General features: G+C 41.5%; 1 protein-coding gene across 5 annotated transcripts in view; it reads left to right on the plus strand.

Annotated features, from left to right (window-relative positions):
• Positions 1-3,737: 3,737 nt before the first annotated feature.
• Positions 3,738-16,326, plus strand: part of cnih3 (cornichon family AMPA receptor auxiliary protein 3) — a 142,738-nt gene continuing 130,149 nt past the window's right edge. For 2 of the 5 annotated variants that reach the window (XM_076874270.1, XM_076874271.1), the window contains exon 1: positions 3,738-4,389. In XM_076874270.1, the coding sequence (XP_076730385.1) occupies positions 4,312-4,389 (78 nt within the window). In that variant the 5' untranslated portion in view covers positions 3,738-4,311. The remainder of the gene's footprint in view (positions 4,390-16,326) is intronic. The other 3 variants (XM_076874268.1, XM_076874269.1, XM_004573666.5) reach the window with 3 other exon arrangements.

A 16,326-nucleotide genomic window follows, 5' to 3' on the forward strand; every position in this document is an offset into this window, starting at 1 on the left:
AAATGCGACAGCAAACGCTCTAAGCGGCCCGCATGCGCAAAAGAAGATGTCACACACAACACTCTCTGTTTAGACCCAGAGTAAACAATATTGTTTGACTGATGGCCCTTAATATAAAGACTTCGGACTTTACGTTTCCCAATTTTTGCTTTAAGTTACTTTGTTATTTACATAATAATGTAGATAACCTAATAATTATCCTTATTGCTGTTTTAGAGGAGCAGTGCTTCAAAGGATAGTTGCAGATTTCTGTCAGAATCTGCAGATTATACAGTACAAATAAAATGTTCATGTTTCTCCAACGTTGTCTTCCCAACAGTTTCACTGACATCTACACTGGATGGCCAGGAAGCGTTCGCGATGTCTTCTCTGGAGCTGATAATTGGCGTCTGTCTTGTGTCAGTGACGCGAAAGACGGATTTAATGCAACATGACCGTTCAAACAGCAGTTGATTTCTAAAACATCGGATATGTATCGGATTCAGTACCACATGCGAAAGTGACCCAGATCGGATTTGAAAATATCGTATTTGTGCCGTTCACACTGTCATACTATGATCGGATATGGGTCGCATAGGGTCAAAAAATCGGATTTGATGCGCTTTCGCCTGCAGTGTGAACGTAGCCTTTCATATGTGGTACTGAATCCGATACATATCCGATGTTTTAGAAAGCGACTGCTGTTTGAATGGCCATGTCGCATTAAATCCGTCTTTTACGTCACTGACACAAGACAGACGCCAATTATCAGTGCCAGAGAAGCGCCCGAGAAGACATCGCGAACGCTTCCTGGCCATCTAGTGTAGATGTTAGTGAAACTATTGGGAAGACAACGTGAACATTTTATTTGTACTGTATAATCTGCAGATTCTGACAAATATCTGCAACTATTCTTTGAAGCACCGCTCCTCTCTAAAACAGCAATAAGGATAATTATCAGGTTATCTACATTATTATGTAAATAACAATGTTAAGATATTCATTGTGTGTACTCATGTTGTACAGTGTTTAACTGCATTTTGGTTACTGTGGTTTAACAGAGACAGTATTTTAGTTGTCACCACAAGGAGGCACTGTTTCATTGTAAGCGCACGGATGCTGCGTCATCACGCCCCTAAGAAAAAAAAAGTATACCACAACGAAAATGGTACCCATGAGGAAAGTTTTGCCGCGTGTTGATGTGGAATAAAGTTCCCAAAATATTAAGGACATTTTTGCCTCCGTCGTCATTTTCCTTCGAGTTGATCGCTGTCGATGCTGCAATACTCAACAAACAAAATAACTTAAAGCAAAAATTGGGACACGTAAAGCCCGAAGTCTTTATATTAAGGGCCATCAGTCAAACAATATTGTTTGCTCTGGATCTAAACAGAGCGCGTTGTGTGTGACGTCTTCTTTTGCGCATGCGGGCCGCTTTGAGCGTTCACACTAGAGCACGTTTGCTGTCGCATTTTATTTGTAGTGTGAACAAGCAGACAAAAAAATCGGATTTGATCAAAAATCGGAATTGAGCATTAAGACCTGCAGTGTGAACGTAGCCTAAGTTAACACCTCATCTGCTTATTATTTATGTGGCCTTGCTTCTGCAGCTTTACTTTTGCTGTATAAAACAAACGATGGATGCAGCAGCTAAAAAGTTCACTTTTCATCATGAATTTGTTGATCATGTGGTTTGATGCCAGAAAAAAACATTTTTCACTCCACCTGAGCTCACCTTTTCAGCAACAGCTCCGCCTCTTCACTCTTTTGCAGGGCATGCAGGCACCGCCTCCACGCTAAACCATGACAGCATCATACTCACTGCTGATGTTGTGTTATCAGCGTTTTTGTTAAAAATGGAGGCTGCATTGTCTTAATATTGTAGTACATTGTATTAACATGTGTGCTTCTAAACACATTTCTATTGCAGGTCTACTTTTAGTCACACATATGGGTGAAGTGCTTGCATTTAAATGGTAAAGTCAGAGAGCCACAGAGCATGCGTTAAACAAAGCATCAACGCAAAGAATTTGCACTGATGATTTTTTTTTAAATTAAAAGCTCGTCCCAGCTCACTGATGCCTAGTGGTTGACAGGCTCAAGCTCAAGCACACTTATGCTTACACTTATGTAAGAAGACAACGGTCCAAAACACACTAGCAAATCCACCTGTGAATGGCGCAAAACCACCAAAATGAAGGTTCTGGTGTGACCAAGTGCTCCAAAAGGCATCAAAGCCACAAACACAGAAGCAAGAGCTTTGCTAGAGTGGCCATTAGAGGAACTGGAGATTTTGGGACTCCCCATTTGGCTTCATTTTTCAGGTTATTTTTTTTAATGCTTGATTGGAACCTTTCAAACAAAGATGCCACAAAGACCCAAGGTTTCACAGCAGTACATTGCATTATAATGAGATCGATTTTAATGTTGTGGCTGATTGGCCGATGGCTCAGTCCACTGTATCACTGGCTGATGTGCAGACTTCTCTCGGTGCGCTCCCGCCTGTCTTAACCAGTCGTGGCAGATGACTGTCCCTCCCTGAGCCTGGGTCCTGTTAAAAATGAGTTTTTCCTTCCCACTGCCACCATGTCCTTGCTCATGGAGGGTAAAATGATTGCTGGGGTTTTCTCTGTATTATTGTAGGGTCTCTAGGCACTTGCTTCAAGGCACTTCATATTTTAAGCCTTGAAGCAAGTGCCTTGTTGTGATTTGATGCTATATACATTGAATTGGACTGAATTTGTCAGTGTGAGTACTCAGCAGAGAGTACAACTGGTACAGACACAAACCATGATAACATGCAAGTCATCACCCAGTCACAGCCATTCTGTGCCAGACTGAGTTTAACACTTGCGTATAAAGGAGCTGTGAACACTCACATTCTTCAGCATGTGAACACACACCTGTGACAAATTAAACCATGATATCATTTTTCAAAAAGATTAAAATCAACACTGAAACTTACAAAAATGAAAACTAACTCTCAGCATTGGACCTTATCAAACATTACAATGTGATTTTGCTAAAAACAACTCAGAGAGCACACACCTGTTGTTTGCTTGCTCTCTGGACTTTTGGCTATTTGTCTGTGGCTTTAATAAATGAAGAAAAAAATAACGGATAACCCAAACAGCTGGATTCAACAATGGTTAACAGTCAGTCTGTTTTCTCAATATTATTATTAATATTTTTGCAGAGCAGCAGACAGCAAAATACCTGGTTGAGGGTTTTTTTCCCCATTAGGATTTAAAGCTTGCATTCTATAAAGGAGCCAGACGGTGGGGTTAGTCTCACAGTTTATCAGTTCTGCAGGCTGTGGCCTCATTAGTTTCTTTACGATAGAAATGAATTGTGATTTCAAATTAATTGATCATTTTAGACATTTATATTTTCACTATTACATGTGTTTGCATGTATTTATGTACATGTGTGCATGAGTCAGTACTTGCTTTAATAATGTGCACATTTTCTTTTTCTCTAAAGACCGTCCACGACATGAAGATGTTTTGCTCCTGTCCTTTTGTTTGCTGGTATGTATATCTGGTTGCAGCACTTAGCTGGTTACAGACTTGGTCGAAGGACAAAAATACTCTCACAAACACACAGCCAAACAAGAGCTAACAATTCACAGCGGTCACAAGTATTTAGCAAACAAAAAACGATGTGTATGTGTTTGTATGTGTGTTTGTGAGTGTGCGGAGAGGAATCTGCAAGCACACGCGCGCACGTGCACGCACACCGGGTGCTGCTCTTTTAAATCCACCTGTTCACAGCTCTTCCCTGCGCGCTCCGCTCGCTTCTGCTGATAGGTCTGTCAGGGTGAGAGCAGCGTTTATTGCCGCCTGTGTGCTGTGCACTGTGGCAGGGCTCTTCTCTAACAGCAGCTCAGCGCAGAGGCCGCAGCAGCAGGGCTCCTCCTGCCGCCGCTGAATGGATTACCTACTTATTCACCTTCCCCGAGTGGCTCTGCGTGGACACCTCCTCGTCTCGGCGCCTTTCTGTGATTTCTATGCTCACCGGGACTGCGACCACTGATCATGCACTGATTTGCGAGCAGCTCTGACTTCGGAGTCGCCTCGCTGCTGCTGGTGCTGCTGGGTGGACGCACAGCTGATCAGCCGGAGAGGGGCTTTCTGCAACAAATTGTTGCAAACATTGTGAGGGGCGAAGTCATGGTGCCAGCACCGCCTCGGCTTTCTATGGCACTGTGAGAACTTTCTTTTCATACACCCCTTGCCCCTCTTTCTTCTTCCCCCTTGCCTCTTTTGTTTTAGATGTTTGGCTGCAGGATCGTGCTTCCTCGGGAAATTATCCACGTTTCCCTTTTCAATTATGTTCACGTTTGCTGCCTTCTGCTACATGCTGTCTCTGGTCCTCTGTGTGTCCCTGATTTTCTTCGCAATATGGCATGTAAGTACCTTACACTGGGTATCACTGGATGTATTTTTTTTTTTTTTTTTTTGGGGGGGGGGGGGGCTCTTCTTACTCGTTGTTGATGGCAAGGTGTGTGAGTGTATACTGAACTCGCAGGTGTACGTAACAGTGCTAGTTGGCTTTAGCTTTAGTTTACAATGTGAATTTAAAAATTTCCAGACTTTACACATCCCCAGCGACCCAGTTTCACACACACAGAAAGTGCCTGCATCCCTGTGCAGCATCCTCCAGATCAATTAAGCACACTTCCCTTCCAGATCAATTAGGGAATCTTGTAGAACGTTATCTCTCTCTCTTCTCATCTTCCTGCTCTCTTCATATCCTTTTAATCAAGCATCGGATCAGCTACACACCAGTGCCAATATGGCTGACTGCATTGTGATATTTGAATAATCTTATTAGTTGCTCCCTGAGCAACATGTAGGGCCTTGTATAAAGACAGATTTGGGTCAGGTCTTCCAGCCTTTTGCCCCGGGTCTGTCTTTTACATAGACCTGATGCACTTGGGGTGACTGATCCTCTGGCAATTCCAGCTAATAGTTGGTGTGTCTGTCTGTCAGACAATGACCCATGTGTCAGCAGAAATAAAGAGTCCTAGACAGTAAGGGTACAGACACACGTAGTAGCACAATTAAAACTAAGTGATCATGCTGAAAACACCTTTATGATTCCTCACAAATGAAGTGTACTCCCCCGTTTGAAGTAGATGTCATGGTGGCAGAAACAGGAGCCAAGTGAAACAAAGCAAATGTATGTGATGTAGGATGTCATGATATACATGCAAAAGAAAAAAAAAGGGTTCTATCGCTTTTATAGAATGCTTTCATCAGAGATATTGTTTAAAGCAAAAACAGAATTGTGTGACATTTTAGGTATTTAAACAAAGTTTTTAAAGGATCATAATGGACAGAAATGTACTCTCGTATCCTTCCTACATAGTGCATTTCATACTGGGCGAGGTACCCAGGCTTTGCCTGAATATCCACCAGGTCACCAGCGAACCACTTAGATGTTGGCTTATGGTTGGACTGCAATTTGGCAGTTTTTACAGCACTTCAATTGTTCCACATTTTGTCATGTTACAAACGTATTTCAAAACTGGTTAAATATTTACATACATGTTATATTTAGGGGGCTTTAACAAGAATTTCAAGGAAACGTTATTACTTTTTCATAATGGGGTATTATGACATTATATCATTCAGCTGAAATTATAATTTAACTATGCCTTAGGAACACATGATCTCACTAAAGACAGAAAAGACTAACACCGATGTAGCAACCAGACCCCATAGTGTGTCAGTTAGTGAAATTCAGTTTCTTCCGGTGAAGTAAATAAGTTCATTTTCTTTCAGCTTTGAAGTAAACAACTAAAGCATCTACCAATGTCAGTTTTTTCTACCAATAGGTTATTGCTGAGTGACATTCAGTGCCCTCCATAATGCTTGGGTCAAAGACACAAGTTTTGTAGTTTTGCCTCTGTCCACAGCAACAGTGGACTGTAAATCAACTATCAATATGTGTTTGAAATGCAGGCTGTCAGTTTTGATTAAGCGGGTTTTACAACGTAATGCATGAACAGTTTCAGAGATGCAGCCATTTTTTTAATGAGCAGAACCCAAATTTCACAGGCTCAAAACTGATGAGAGGCTAATATAAACATAAAGATTAAATGTAAAGACTTTGATACTCAGATGAAAAAAAACTTGCTGTCAAAGTCTCCCTGAAGTCTAGAAACCACGGACGTCACCAAAATGTGATGTTTCTTCGTCTTTACATTGGAGGGTTACCTACACACCTGTCAGCTCCAGGGTGATGTGCAGCACACAAACTGCTTTATATGTGACTTCAAAGAACTAAGATATTTCTAGTTTTTCTTGTGTATAGATCGGGAGTGTCAAACATATGGCCCCAGCGGCAAGAATTGGCCCAATAAAGACACCAGTCCGGTTCACTTGATGGCTTTGGAAAATGTGAACTGTATTTTCACGAATTTTGTAACTTTTCTGAATGATTGAAAACCATAGTAATTAACTAATTGATAAAAAATAAATGACAGAAAAGTTCCTTCTTTTTTACCATCCAATACAGAAATTTCTGAAAAAGGTGAAAGATATAGATGTCTGATATACTAGACCATAGATGTCTTCATTTACTTCAGCATTTCTTTGTCTTGTAGAAAAACTGACATGTGATATTTGATATTGCATTTCATTTTACATTGAGACATTTCAGGGATGTGAGGGTTCTCAGTCATCCAGGTCATGGTAATCTAAGGAGCTTGGAAAGAAAAGCAACTGGACTTCTTTAAGTTTCTTGAAGATGTTTCTCCTCTCATCCGAGAAGCTTCTTCAGTTCTAAGACCAAATGGTGGAGAGTCCCGGGTATTTAAACCTAGTGGGAGTTGTCCCTTGGGAGGCCTCCAAAAGTTGATCCTGTTCATCCGGACGTAGCGTTTTGTGGGAGAAATGTTTCGTCACTCATCCAAGTGACTTCTTCAGTCTCAGGTGACTACAGGTTTCCCCAATCTTATAAACAGTACATTTTTGAGAATTTGCATAATTAAAATTAAAGAACTGACCTCCCAGTCCATTGTTCCTCCACTGGGCTGGTTTCAGTCATTATGCAAATGTACTGTTTATAAGATTGGCATCTTTGCTGATTTCATGAAGGCCCAATTACGATGATCACATGTTCTTTTCTTAGAGCTTTCTTTACATGTGTGTTCCCTCTTTTTCCCTTCTGGCTTAGAGGGAACATTTTCTGCCCATTGTTGTAGGGTCCTGATTACTTCAAGTTTGTGTTCCAGAGGGTGGTGGGAGTCAAAGAGGAGATACTGGCCCGAGTGCGTGCAGGCTTCCTGTAAACTCCAGTGTTGAAGTTTCCATTCTCCTCAACAGTCCAAATATTCGCTGGTGAACTTTATGTTTCTATCCACTGAGTGTATGTGAGCAGTGAAGGCTTCTACTTCTTGGGTTTTGATATTGACCCAAGTGTCATCTTTAAAAGAGCCAAGAGCTTTACTTTCCACTTTCTTCATGTTCCTACAAGGCTGGCTACTATACGTGACCCTGGGGAGCCCATGGCACATCCATGTTTTTGCCTGCAGAAACCCTTATTATAAAGCTCTCTAAAGCTATATGCATATGCAACTGCAGAGCTGTCACTTTCTGCCACGCCACAAAAACACATCATTAGTACTTAGAAACATTAAAAAGGTCTACAGAGGGACACGATCCACAACACATCCTTCAGTGTGTTGCCTGCGATGTAAATTCTGCACCAGTGAAAAGAAAGATCACAATTCAACATTTGCGTTCAGCAATAATAATCCAGTCGAAGCCTGCCTTATTGTGCATTCTGCTTAAGGAGGCAGAAACAGTGTGGAGATGCCTCCTCCAATAATTCCCCATTCACATTGCCATACAGACTTGCAGGATAATAAGCTAGGGCTCCATACTGTGAGGAAACATAATTAGGAAAAGGCTGTGCAGTGTGGGGAGTTGCTGAGCCAAAGCTGCATGTTAACACCAGCCACCTGCCAAAATGCTAGGGAAATTTGGCTCAAACTCTTCCTTCACTTCTATCAATCATTTTGGCAGGTGGCCATCTCTCAGTCTGTCTTTGTTTTTCAAGTTCTCATCTGGTTTCAAAGACAAAAGAGAAAAAAAATACTGAACCCTGGTGCCACAGTTGCTGCTTGGCCAAAAGGTTAGTTTTTAAAGCCCCGAGCAGCAGTGCATTGTTAAAAAGAGCAAGCATGCTGAGTCAAACTACCCAGGGTCAAATCAGGCTATAAATAAAACAAGCTAATGTAAATGAACAGATAAAGACAGAGGCTGTGAAGCAGCCCATACATAAAGTACAATGAAAAGGGAAATAAAATAAGAAGTGAAACACTACAGACTCTGTCAACAGATAACACAAGTGATACACAGCAAATCCTGCATGTCCAAATTAAATCTGATATCTCGAAAACTTTGGACGCTAGACTGCTAACAAACTGACAAACAAACCCCTCCCATGGGGGGGGGGGGGGGGGGGTAACTGTAATGCAAATCGTGTCGGGTTCGTAGCCGAGAACTAGCTTTACTGTGTTGTCTGGGTCAACTTTGCTAGTGAGAGACAAAGAGGCTCCAATGGAACTTATTGTTTTGGAGGAAAACACGAAAAAAGTGTACAGTCGACTCTTAATAGCCTACAACTGGGCTCCTCAGGCACTCTTTTAGGCTGCAGTGGTTATTATTATATCCTACAACTGGGCTCCTGCAATGTCCCATTGCAGTTATCTACTTTCTTTGATGCTATTTTGCACCTATTCTCCAGCCAGTAGTACTTTTGTGTCTTTGGCAGTTGTTTTCTCATCTTTAACGGAGTATTTACCCTTTTTTTTTCACCTCCTCTATGTTACATGTCTTTCTCATTGTTGGACTGAGATGAAGAAATGTTAAATGTTACCATACATGTCCTATGGCCTCCTTAAAGAAGTGCTAAAGTTAAGCTGTTAACCAAGAGGTGATGAGTTTTATCCCACATGTGGGAGCTTTGATTTGCTTTTGTTCAGTTTAGTTTCATTTTGCTTGATGTTGTAAGTGTAAAAGCATGTTACCTGATCAGTCACAGTTTTTCAATGTATTTCAAGCTGGATCCTCAGTTTGGATGTTTCTTTTCTTAAACTTTGAGCTACCTTGCATGTGTTGACGCTCACACAGGTTTAATTATGTAATTTTAGTTAAATGTAATTATTAATTAAATACAATCATTCCCACAATTTTTTACTCCTGTTTGAAGGCTATGGCACATTTAATAAGAGTCAGAAACACACACTCAAAAAAATGCATTTGTCTATTTGGAATAACATATTTTTCTACTGATAATAAGTAGATTCCATTATTCTTGTTGCTGTGGGGCATAATGACATTTAGAACTGCTCACATCAAACCGCAATCAAACTGTTTCTCACATAAAATGTAACTCCACAGTTACCTATGGGAGCACTCACTGAAGTGATTATGAAGCCATTTTAATTAAAATACAAGGTGAACTGCAAGCTCCACTCTGCTTGAGCGACTCTCCTCCCATGTAACAGCAGCCCCTAATGAGTCATTAAAGCCTGAAACAGGCCAGGCGCTCCCTTGGTGCACCTTTGATAGATGGGAAAGCCCTGTGGTGCAGATATGATGGAGAGGTTACCCGGCAGTATTGCAAAGGTTGGAATGTCAAACTAACATAATTTTCCCCTCTCACTTAGGGTTTCTACTAAATTACAGCAGTTTAGTTTATTTGTGTGTGTAGCTGTCGAAGCACCAGGGACCCACCAGAGGCTCATAGTTTACTGTTTGCAGTAATTTCATTCATTTTGTCAACACTTTTTTGACAGAAGTACCCTTTATAACAATTTAACTGTAGTTGTATGGTAGCATAATTAGTGGAAAAATTAAAATGTTAGTAGGCATGATCATCAGTAATAAAAACATACTTCAGGATGTCAAGTAGAAGGGGAGAGTAGATACACATAATCAGTTTTCCTGGCATGGCCTGTAAATTTGTTGACTAGCTTTCCCTTAATGTAAGAGGCACAACAAAAATATATGTTGCAACTCTGTAAAACATCTATAAAATAATTGGGGTTTTTTTATTATACACTTCGTTGATAAAAAATAGAGGCCCTATTAGATTTAAAATTAAATATAAGCACAAAAATGGCCTCCATGTTTTAAGCTGTTTTCAGTCTAGTGCCAGCTAAAGCTAACCCCGTTCTGGTTAAGTAAGTATGTAACATTGATTTATAAAGCACAGTTAAACACAGCTTTCATTGTCCAAGTGCTGTAGAATGTTTACATATTTACACACAGTTATGTAAATACATTTAAAAAGTAATAAGTATAAGTAGAGAATACAGAATTAAGACATAATGACAAAACCAGAGGACAGCAGAGGATAAACAGAGCTACAGATATAACGATAAAGAGAGATTGGTGGGCTGGAAAGGCCAGAGAGTAAAGGCAAGCATTGAGCCTAGACTAAAAGCAGAGGTCTCTGGTGGTCCAATAGCAGCACATGCTTATGTCAAGTCGTAGCTAATTCTGCACCCACGGAGCAGCGACTGCAAAGGCTCTGACACAATTTTGTTTGAAAATGTAAGAGATTTTTGCAAGTGGATCTGAGAGACCTGAGCACTACAGTACGACGAAGTTTAGAGCAGCCAGCCTTTCTTTGTGTTATCTGGCTCAACAAAACCTGAAACCCAGATGGAGAGAACCGATATCACTATGGTGGTTATCAACTTTCTCTGATAAGCCAGGCTTTCTGCTCCAGACTCTGTGTACGCACATAAACATAGAGGGGTTTCACAAGTCATATAATTCTTCTTCTTGAATAAAGCTTACTCTAGTCAGAGGCGTTCAATTCAATTCAATTCATTTATATAGCGCCGAATCACAACAAAAGTCGCCTCAAGGCGCTTCATAGATACAGAGAAAAAACCAACAATCATATGACGCCCTATGAGCAAGCACTTTGGCAACAGTGGGAAGGAAAAAATCCCTTTTAACAGGAAGAAACCTCCGGCAGAACCAGGCTCAGGGAGGGGCAGCCATCTGCTGCGACCGGTTGGGGTGAGAGAAGGAAGACAGGATAAAAGACATGCTGTGGAAGAGAGAGGTTAATAACAGATAAGATTCAATGCAGAGAGGTCTATTAATACATAGTGAATGAGAAAGGTGACTGGAAAGGAAAAACTCAATGCATCATGGGAATCCCCCGGCAGCCTACGTCTATTGCAGCATAACTAAGGGAGGATTCAGGGTCACCTGGTCCAGCCCTAACTATATGCTTTAGCAAAAAGGAAAGTTTTAAGCCTAATATTGAAAGTAGAGATAGTGTCTGTCTCCCGAATCCAAACTGGAAGCTAGTTCTACAGAAGAGGGGCCTGAAAACTGAAGGCTCTCCCTCCCATTCTACTTTTAAATACTCTAGGAACAACAAGTAGGCCTGCAGAGCGAGAGCAAAGTGCTCTAATAGGGTGATATAGTACTACAAGGTCATTAAGATAAGAGGGGACTGATTATTTAAGACAGTGTATGTGAGGAGCAGGATTTTGAATTCAATTCTGGATTTAACAGGAAGCCAGTGAAGGGAAGCCAAAACAGGAGAAATATGCTCTCTCTTTCTAGTCCCTGTCAGTACTCTTGCTGCAGCATTTTGGATTAGCTGAAGGCTTTTCAGTGAGTTTTTTGGACATCCTGATAATAATGAATTACAGTAGTCCAGCCTGGAAGTAATAAATGCATGAACTAGTTTTTCAGCGTCACTCAGGATATTTCTAATTTTAGAGATGTTGCGCAAATGGAAGAACGCAGTCTTACATATTTGTTTAATATGTGCGTTGAAGGACATATCCTGGTCAAAAATGACTCCAAGGTTCCTCACAGTGTTACTGGAGGCCAAGGTAATGCCATCCAGAGTAAGAATCTGGTTAGATACCATATTTCTAAGCTTTTCAGGGCCGAGTACAATAACCTCAGTTTTATCTGAATTAAGAAGCAGAAAGTTAGCGGCCATCCAGCTCTTTGTCTTTAAGACATTCCTGCAGTTTAACTAATTTGTGTGTGTTATCTGGCTTCATGGATAGATAGAGCTGGGTGTCATCTGCATAGCAGTGAAAATGTATGCTATGTCTTCTAATGATGTTGCCTTGGGGAAGCATGTATAATGTAAACAGAATTGGTCCTAGCACTGAACCCTGTGGAACTCCATAATTAACCTCAGTGTGTGAAGAGGACTCTCCATTTACATGCACAAATTGGAGTCTATTAGATAGATATGATACAAACCACTGCAGTGCAGTACCTGTAATGCCTACAGCATGTTCTAATCTCTCTAATAGGATATTATGGTCAACAGTATTGAATGCTGCACTAAGGTGTAGCAGGACATGCACAGAGATGAGTCCACTGTCAGAGGCCATAAGAAGATCATTTGTAACCTTCACTAAAGCTGTTTCTGTGCTGTGATGAGCTCTGAAACCTGACTGAAACTCTTCAAATAAGCCATTCATCTGCAGATGATCAGTTAGCTGTTTGACAACTACTCTTTCAAGGATTCTTGATATGAAAGGAAGGTTGGAGATTGGCCTATAATTAGCTAAGACTGCTGGGTCTAGAGATGGCTTTTTGAGTAAAGGTTTAACTACAGCCAGCTTGAAGGCCTGTGGTACATACAGTGGGGCAAAAAAGTATTTAGTCAGCCACCGATTGTGCAAGTTCCCCCACCTAAAATGATGACAGAGGTCAGTAATTTGCACTTCAACTGTGAGAGACAGAATGTGAAAAAAAAAATCCATGAATCCACATGGTAGGATTTGTAAAGAATTTATTCGTAAATCAGGGTGGAAAATAAGTATTTGGTCAATAACAAAAATACAACTCAATACTTTGTAACATAACCTTTGTTGGCAATAACAGAGGTCAAACGTTTACTATAGGTCTTTACCAGGTTTGCACACACAGTAGCTGGTATTTTGGCCCATTCCTCCATGCAGATCTTCTCGAGAGCAATGATGTTTTGGGGCTGTCGCCGAGCAACACGGACTTTCAACTCCCGCCACAGATTTTCTATGGGGTTGAGGTCTGGAGACTGGCTAGGCCTCTCCAGGACTTTCAAATGCTTCTTACGGAGCCACTCCTTTGTTGCCCGGGCGGTGTGTTTTGGATCATTGTCATGTTGGAAGACCCAGCCTCGTTTCATCTTCAAAGTTCTCACTGATGGAAGGAGGTTTTGGCTCAAAATCTCACGATACATGGCCCCATTCATTCTGTCCTTAACACGGATCAGTCGTCCTGTCCCCTTGGCAGAAAAACAGCCCCATAGCATGATGTTTCCACCCCCATGCTTCACAGTAGGTATGGTGTTCTTGGGATGCAACTCAGTATTCTTCTTCCTCCAAACACGACGAGTTGAGTTTATACCAAAAAGTTCTACTTTGGTTTCATCTGACCACATGACATTCTCCCAATCCTCTGCTGTATCATCCATGTGCTCTCTGGCAAACTTCAGACGGGCCTGGACATGCACTGGCTTCAGCAGCGGAACACGTCTGGCACTGCGGGATTTGATTCCCTGCCGTTGTAGTGTGTTACTGATGGTGACCTTTGTTACTTTGGTCCCAGCTCTCTGCAGGTCATTCACCAGGTCCCCCCGTGTGGTTCTGGGATCTTTGCTCACCGTTCTCATGATCATTTTGACCCCACGGGATGAGATCTTGCGTGGAGCCCCAGATCGAGGGAGATTATCAGTGGTCTTGTATGTCTTCCATTTTCTGATGATTGCTCCCACAGTTGATTTTTTTCACACCAAGCTGCTTGCCTATTGTAGATTCACTCTTCCCAGTCTGGTGCAGGTCTACAATACTTTTCCTGGTGTCCTTCGAAAGCTCTTTGGTCTTGGCCATGGCGGAGTTTGGAGTCTGACTGTTTGCGGCTGTGGACAGGTGTCTTTTATACAGATGATGAGTTCAAACAGGTGCCATTCATACAGGTAACGAGTGGGGGACAGAAAAGCTTCTTACAGAGGACGTTACAGGTCTGTGAGAGCCAGAGATTTTCCTTGTTTGAGGTGACCAAATACTTATTTTCCACCCTAATTTACGAATAAATTCTTTACAAATCCTACCATGTGAATTCATGGATTTTTTTTTTCACATTCTGTCTCTCACAGTTGAAGTGTACCTCTGGTGCAAATTACTGACCTCTGTCATCATTTTAAGTGGGGGAACTTGCACAATCGGTGGCTGACTAAATACTTTTTTGCCCCACTGTAACCGATTATTAGAGATAGGTTGATCATATTTAAGATCGAAGAATTAATTAATGGCAGGACTTCTTTGAGCAGTTTTGTAGGAATGGGTTCTAAAAGACACGATGGTTTGGAGGAAGTAATTATTGAAGTTCACTCAGAAAGATCAATTGGAGAAAAAGAGTCTAACTTAACATCAATGGTACTAAGAGTAGCTGTAGATAATATTACATCTGTGGGATGATTATTGGTAATTTTTCTCTAATGATAAAAATTTTATTTGTGAAGAAGTTCATGAAGTCATTACTAGTTAACATTAAAGGGATGGTTGGCTCAAAACAGCTCTGACTTTTTGTCAGCCTGGCTACAGTGCTGAAGAGAAACCTGGGGTTGTTCTTATTTTCTTCAATCAGTGATGAATAGTAAGATGTTCTGGCTTTGCGGAGGGCTTTCTTATAAAGCAGCAAACTATTTCTCCAGGCTAAATGACGATCCTCTAAATTTGTGACACGCCATTTCCTCTCCACATTACGAGTCATCTGCTTTAGGGTACGTGTTTGAGAATTATACCACGGAGTCAGGTACTTCTGATTAGAGACCTTAGTTTTCACCGGAGCTTCAGTATCCAGAGTCGTACGTAGTGAGGAGGTGAAATTATTAACAAGATAATCGACCTCTGTTGGGGTAGCGTTCAGGTAGCTGCTCTGCTCTGTGTTGGTACAGGGCGTTGTCAGAGAATGATTATGATGATTCTAAATTGATAAAGAACACAAAAAAAGACAGTTGCAAAAAGAAAGATTCATGCTGCACAATATTCCTGGTAATTTAGGGTAATCCAACAAACAGTTTGTTTCATTTAGCATTTTTACTAAGGTAGAGCTTAATAATTTGCACATACAAAACATATTCCCCCAGCAGAGAATTAAAACATGCTGTAAAAAAAAAATAAAAAAAAATCAATGAAAACAACGGGTTTCCAGATTATTTTAAATCGAGACTTGGAACATAACCTGCTCCAGCTAGGTACAGTGTTTTTGTATATAGTAAATAGTATATACTATGATTGCTCCATTCCTTGCTTTATTTCTTTTTTTTCTTTTCTAAGTTGCTTTGTCTTTATCTTGTAAAAAGAGTAACTTGACCTGGAAAGCTCTGTACAAGAATTCCAATGTGCATAGACTGTTGGTCCTGTGCGTAAATGGCAAATAAAAAAATCTTGAATCTTACTGTATGTGTTTGGCTAATTTAAAAGCAAGCTCGACATAGCTCGCTAAGCCATTAATCTTACTTCATAGTACACACCCCTGGGAGCTGAATGTAAACATAGAACACAGCTAATATAAGAACTTTAAAAACAAGCAGTAAAATCTTTACTGGTCTTAACCATCCAAATGTTTTTTTTCTGAACATAGGCTACTACCTTTTTTTTCCTGTTATAAATTTGAGTAAATGTCCCTATTGCCAGTCTTGGCACACAGTGCCGGCAATAAGTCGGACTCGTGATGGGCTCCGCCAGGGCTGCCCTTTGTCTCCGGTTCTGTTCATAATTTTTATGGACAGGATTTCTAGGCGCAGCCAAGTGGCGGAGGGCTTTCGCTTTGGTGGCCTCAGAATCTCATCTCTGATTTTTGCAGATGATTTGGTTCTGTTGGCTTCATCGGGTGAGGGCCTCCAGCTCGCACTGGAGCGGTTCGCAGCCGAGTGTGAAGCAGCGGGAATGAGGATCAGCACCTCCAAATCTGAGGCCATGGTTCTCAGCCGGAAAAGGGTGGAGTGCCCACTCCGGGTCGGGGATGAGTTCCTGCCCCAAGTGGAGGAGTTCAAGTATCTCGGGGTCTTGTTCGCGAGTGATGGGAGAAGGGAGCCGGAGATCGACAGACGGATTGGGGCTGCAGCTGCAGTAATGCGGACGCTGCACCGGTCCGTCGTGGTGAAGAGGGAGCTGAGTGTAAAAGCGAAGCTCTCAATTTACCGGTCGATCTACGTCCCTACCCTCACCTATGGCCACGAGCTGTGGGTAGTGACCGAAAGAACGAGATCGCGGATACAAGCGGCAGAAATGAGCTTCCTCCGAAGGGTGGCTGGCCTCTCCCTTAGAGATAGGGTGAGAAGTTCGGC

Source organism: Maylandia zebra, linkage group LG15, assembly GCF_041146795.1.
Source record: "Maylandia zebra isolate NMK-2024a linkage group LG15, Mzebra_GT3a, whole genome shotgun sequence".
Classification (NCBI taxonomy): domain Eukaryota; kingdom Metazoa; phylum Chordata; class Actinopteri; order Cichliformes; family Cichlidae; genus Maylandia; species Maylandia zebra.